This window comes from Eupeodes corollae, chromosome 1 (genome assembly GCF_945859685.1).
Source record: "Eupeodes corollae chromosome 1, idEupCoro1.1, whole genome shotgun sequence".
In the NCBI taxonomy this organism is placed as follows: domain Eukaryota; kingdom Metazoa; phylum Arthropoda; class Insecta; order Diptera; family Syrphidae; genus Eupeodes; species Eupeodes corollae.
This window is the reverse complement of record NC_079147.1, coordinates 74,446,328-74,452,327: the sequence shown is the minus strand read 5'-3', so window position 1 is coordinate 74,452,327 and position 6,000 is coordinate 74,446,328. Positions and strand designations below refer to the sequence as shown.

At 35.3% G+C, this 6,000-nt stretch overlaps 1 protein-coding gene across 3 annotated transcripts in view; it reads left to right on the top strand.

The window, feature by feature from the left end:
• Positions 1–2,888: 2,888 nt before the first annotated feature.
• LOC129940784 (uncharacterized) overlaps positions 2,889–6,000 on the top strand; it is a 40,609-nt gene continuing 37,497 nt past the window's right edge. Inside the window, exons 1-2 of one of the 3 annotated variants that reach the window (XM_056049261.1) lie at positions 2,889–3,174; positions 5,144–5,515. In XM_056049261.1, the coding sequence (XP_055905236.1) occupies positions 5,368–5,515 (148 nt within the window). In that variant the 5' untranslated portion in view covers positions 2,889–3,174; positions 5,144–5,367. Of the gene's footprint in view, positions 3,175–4,066; positions 5,516–6,000 lie in introns of those variants that run through there. The other 2 variants (XM_056049262.1, XM_056049260.1) reach the window with 2 other exon arrangements.

Genomic DNA, 6,000 nt, shown 5'->3' with positions numbered 1-6,000 from the left:
CAAGCACTTTTGGGTCGTCGTGAAGCACTTTCTCGGTCGGCGATTGTGAATATGGTAGAAATATTTAAGCTGTTGGGACAACATCAAAAGACTGTGTTTTACATACAGATTTTGGTCTTTTTAAGTTCAAGTTTTTAAATTTAGAAAACTTATGAATTATGAACGAAAAAGTATGAATTAATTCATAGAAAAATTAATTAAATTAGGTGGCCCTACACTCCTCTGTAAACTAGGGATTCACCCAACAAACTTCTACACCTATCTTTGTCCCTAACTAAATGTTGGATGTGGTCACTTTCCCTCTTACGCACTGCCTGCTCTTTCTCTACTGCGTGGTCCTGTGTGTGTGGATTCGAAGCCTTTGAGAGGCCGGAGTATTGGTTTCTATGCGCTCTACGTGACCCAGCCATCTCAGTTGCTGGAACTTATCCAGATAAAAGGATAAAAGTTCTATCTAAGTCTACATCGCTGTACAGCCGGAAGAGCTCATCGTCCAATTTTCTTCTACACCCACCTTATACGTTATGCACATGGGAACGTAGATCACGAGACAAACTTTTCTCACGTCCCAAGGTGATTTCATCTGCTTTTGCCATAGTCCTTGCTTCTGCACCGTATAGCAGGACCGGGATGATAAAGGTCTTATATAGCGACACTTTAGTGTCTTAGTCCAAAGAAACAGCGGTTAGTATGAGTTATTCTTCCTTTGATCTTAGCGCTGATGTTGTTTTTTCATTCATAGTTTAGCCTATGTAGACGAAGTCTTTAACTTCCCCAAAGTTACGTCTGTTGATGGAGATATTTTGAACGAGACTTTGGTGTCGTAGGTACTTTCTTGATGACAGCAGGTACTTTGTTTTGCCCTCAATAACCGGTAAACCCATTTTTGCCACCTCTGCCTCAACACTCACAAAAGCCCCATTCACCTCACGCTGAGTTCTTCCGATTTTGTCAATGTCATAGTGATTCTAGTGTCGACTTTCAAGTACGATTTTATAAGAATTGCACGAGGTTCTATTAAGTTGTTTCCAATCTTTATGGAAGAAAGATAGTTCTCCATGGTCATCCTGCCCCACAACTTCTGCTTCTCTCTCCATACTTGTTGGCATTTGATGGAGATCCATGATCCTATGAGAGAGTAAGCAAGTGCTCTAAATTGGTTTTCAAAGTCCATTGGATCCCTCTGCTACCTGACAAAGCTGCGCACTGTACATCGATTATCACCAACAAAAGCAATATTGGCGACAGAATACAGCGCTGTCTGACTACTCCAAGGATTTCAAAATGATCTGACAACCTGCCATCGTGCAGAACGTGACACTAAGATCCATCATATGTTGCTTTAATAATAGAAATTTATTTTTCTGGGATGCCTCTCCTCCATAAAGCTAACCAGATATACTCCCTGTTAACGCTATCAAAGGCAGGTGTAGTGATGATTGATATTGAACGCACTGTTCAATAATGATCCGCAGGGTGTTGATATGATCAATACAGGAGCATCCAGCGCGGAATCGTGCTTGTTCGGCATCGAGTGTGGCCTCAAGGTATTTCATTCTTACTTTTGCTACTGTTTTGGCAACGGCAGGTAGAACGCTAATTCCTCTCCAGTTTTCGCACTTTGTAAGATCTCCTTTTTTTGGGAACTTGACGATAGTTCCCTTCTTCCACTAATGGGGGAAGCTTCGGTATTCCAGGTTTCTTTTATGAACGCATGAAGCAGTTCGCTTGATGACGTTGGTGCTCCTTGTAAAAGCTCTGCTGGACTTCCATCAAGTCCTACCGCTTGTTGTTCTTAAGTGCTTTAATTGCTGCAACGATCACATCTTTACTAGGAGGTGCGGTACGGATTCGGGGATTAATTTCAGGCGCTTCAGAAGGTATCAGCTGCAAGTTGTTTGCAAATACTCGGTTTCAAACCGAGAAAAAGTGTTCTTTCCACCTTCGTACTCTACTCTGAAACCTAGCTTTGATAAGCCTTTCCCCAAGGGCTCTCACGGTTAAAGGCTTCTGGTTGCCGTTTTCGTAAGAAGTAACCCAACTCCAGCTTCTCTGATCGCATCCTAGCAATGTTGCCAATGGTTCTCGATATATTGTATTGTCGGCAGAGAACTTCGAAAAAGTTTACTCGTGGCTCGGTCGGGGAAGGATTTTGCGGGATGTTCTCTCGTGCAGTCTATTTTTCGCGATTATTCTACCAAAGATGACTTTCCTTCCTAGCTTGACATAAAAATCGCTCTGGACAATTTTAATATCGTAGCTAGGACACTGTTCATATGTTTTGTCCAAGAGCTCGAAGAACATATCCTTAATGTTGCCATACTTTGGGGGCATGTGCGCATTGTAGGCTAATATTGTTGAATTTAGCTCAAAACTTGTTGCCTAAGTCTGGCTCCAATGACAAAACCGCATCCAAATAAGCGTTGTTGGTTTCTCGATAGCAGTCGCCATGTTTCCTTAGCTGTTTATTATTTTTTATTTAAATTTTAAAATCAGAACCTAGGTATAAGATAGGTTGTTAAATATTGTCTAAAATATATAAATACTCATTATCACATAATTTTTGTAGGTCTATTAACATTAAGATACGAGTATATGAATAGGTTATGAATCATATTATAATTTCGGTATGGATTTTAAGATTTATAAATAGAACTTATTCAATCTTTAAATTACTGTATTGACAGCAGCTTTATTAACTTGAGTTAAAAATTGTGTTTTTATCATTTTATATAGCTCTAAAACTTAATTGTGTGAAATATGAAATTTTATTATTTTGTTGTCTTTTGAATTCATAATAAATTAAAGATTATTATCAAGATCAAATAATCATGGACAATGGACATGCAAGCGTTCTAATAGACAATCATGCTAATCTCAAAAAATATAATCTTCAGTTGTCGAACATCGTCGTTGAACAAAATACGTACGTTGTTTACTCTCCGCTTTAAAATCGGTCTTAATAAATTTTTAATTAAACTGCACTATAAATTCGTAGATGAATTACTTCAATTCGCATTGCATTCTTACGAGTATAAAGAAAATATATAAAACGAATTCCCTCAAAAAAAAAGTAAAACATGGGCTTTGTTGTCTCGACCAAATAAAATAATATATTCGTTTGTTTTATATGATTAAATAGAGCTTATCATGCCACAGACTTTATTAACATAAGTATTTTCTCGAAAAAAAAAAAAAAAAAACAAAAACAAAAATATTAACTCTGCAAAAAATATTTTATGCATAGTTTAACCTTTGAACCTATACATTATTTTAGTTTCAACTAATTTGTAACTGCAGTAAGACAAGAGACTCAAAATGTTGGTCATTTATTTCTTTTCCTTCAATGACATTGCTCCCCTATAAGTCATAAGCTAAGCTACATATAATTAACGACTCTAAAAATAGAACTTGATGGCATAAATAAAAAGCAATATAATAATAATAATAATATAAAAATATTGAAAGTAAAATATAATAAAAAGAAAGTTTGCAAGCCTCAAAAAAATGCATATAATTCGATTTATAATATTTTTGTTCCTTCCGTTTCGTGTTAAATCCTTGCTTTTACTTTCCTTAGTCAAGTTGTAAAAGTCAATGCTTATACTGGTTTATGGTTTGTTTTATCAATACTCTGCTATCAGGCATCTTATATAGCCCCCGACATCAATTGGAATCCTAAATTTACATATATAAGTTCGCTTCAAGAGTTAATATATACTTTATATCGTCGTTCGTCGTGTGTCGTCGAGTAAACCAATTTCAATCAATAGAAACATCAAGTAACTTTGAACATAGTTAAACTTTGTTTTATGTCCTGAAATTGTTGTTCTTTATTTAATATATACAAAATCGAAAATGCGGTTTCATTTTTAAGTTCAAGAACCTTGTGGTGAATTTTTGTACAAGTTCTATGAGAGCGCAAAAGTGTCTTATAATATCCTTATTGATCTGCAGTCCTTGATAAATATAATGAGTGTTAAGTTATTCTGAAATCAAGTTATAATAATTGTTATTACAGAAGTCCAACTCATGAAGAAAACAGGAACAACATCAGTATGCCAAAAGCCAAGTGAATGAAAGTCGTTAGATTTTGAACTCGCTTCAGTTTAGGCATTGTACCTTTTTTTTGTTTTTCTTTTAGACTCCAACAACCAACTCCAACCTTGATTTCTTGTGTAATTATAATCTCATCCACATCCACCCCACGAAGCCTAAAGCCCCCTTAAAAAACACGAACAACAAAAACCCTGATCCTTAAACTTCACGTCATCAAAATCGCCATCGTCATCGTCATCAAAGTCCGTGGTCCTATGTACGGTATAAGTTGTATAAGTTGTAACATTCTCCGTGGTCCTTGTTTTGTGTCGGTGTGGGTTTATTAGCAATCATGCGCTTAGGTCTGGTCAAATTTCTTCGGCTGTGCTGCTGGTTTCTTAACTCTCGGTCTTAGGCCACGAAAACAAGAAAAAGCGAAAGGAAAGGAAAGTCTTTCACTTTCACAACTCACAGCGTGATTCCGTCAAAAACCTTAGCACTCATACTATCACAGTCCTGCTACACCAATTCGATCATAATGTGTGTGTTAGTTTTATTAGACTTTCCCTCCAAACGAACTTAAGCCTCGGACTTGAGGGATATCTTTCAATCGTTCAGAGGGTTTTAAGCAAGCCGGTTGGATTTAGTTTTCGAACTCACTGTACTCCGTACTCTGTACACTGTATACGCTCTATATAGTATATATATACATCTGAATTAAACTTAGTAACTTTAGCTAATTTAATTGTTGTTGTTGTTTCGTCTATTGTTATTGTTCGTGCCTTAAAGTAGAAAAAAAAACATTTAATGTGAAGCACACCACAGCGCCTTTATACTGCTCAGAGTCTTGAAGTTGTTGATGGTGCCGCTCAAACGACCAACTCATAAATTCGAAAATCATATACAGCACATTCATAGCTTTTATCGGGAACTCTAGATCTAGTGTTTAGGGATGAAGTAAATGCAAGAAATATTAAGTGCCTTATAACAGTAATTTTACAGGAAATATTGTTGAATTAAGGGATTCTCTGTTCTTCAAAAGGGCAAGGACTAAAATATCCTCCTTTTCTTTTATTATTATTTTTGTTGGTTAACCTATTTTTAGTAAGTAACTGGAAGTGGAACATTTAATGAGACCCTTTTCCTTGGTTTGGAAATATTTCCCCAGAAGAATATCCTTATACGTTGCAAGGAAAAAGAAGATAAACAATTACAAATATTCTAATTTGTGTTTTAAAAAGAGTGTGTGAAAGTTTTGTGGGAAGAAAACTTTGCGATTGTGAAAAGATTTACAAAAGAAAAAACCGAAAAGACTAAAGAAATTTCAAAATGCAGCCACTTAAACGCTATACCCAGTGCGGAAGTTTGACAATGTTATTTGTTGTTTTTATTGTTCTGTTTGGAGTAAGTTCGACGGCGTTGACAACTTTTGGCAAAACAAACTCAAATTCACAACCTGCTACACCTGGACCAATTGGTAAGAAATCTAAAAATGTTATCATAATTATACCTATACCTGTGGCTAAATTTGAAGAAGACCTTAAATGTGGATTTTCTGAGTTTTAAAATGTGTTTGTTGCAGCCCAATATATTGGCAACACGATGACACACAATTTTGAATTCGAATTTAACTTTATAATTTCTCCATTACGTCAAATTTGAAATAGAGCTTTTGAAAACGTTGGAAAATCTATATTACGTTGTTTTAAAGGCTTAGTTAAAACAAAACACAGTTCTTAAAAATAATATGTTGATTTTGTAATGTATAATGTATATCTTCTAGTTGTCGGGAATTCTCGATATTCAGTATTCATTTGACTTCTATGAAGTTAAACAAAGCTGAAATTGTGTTGATGAATTCATTTTATAGTAAATTTCAATTGCTGTTAATATTCTCAAACTTAAAAATACCCGTTTCAATTTTATTTTTATAACTGGTTTATATTTTACAAACTTTATGTT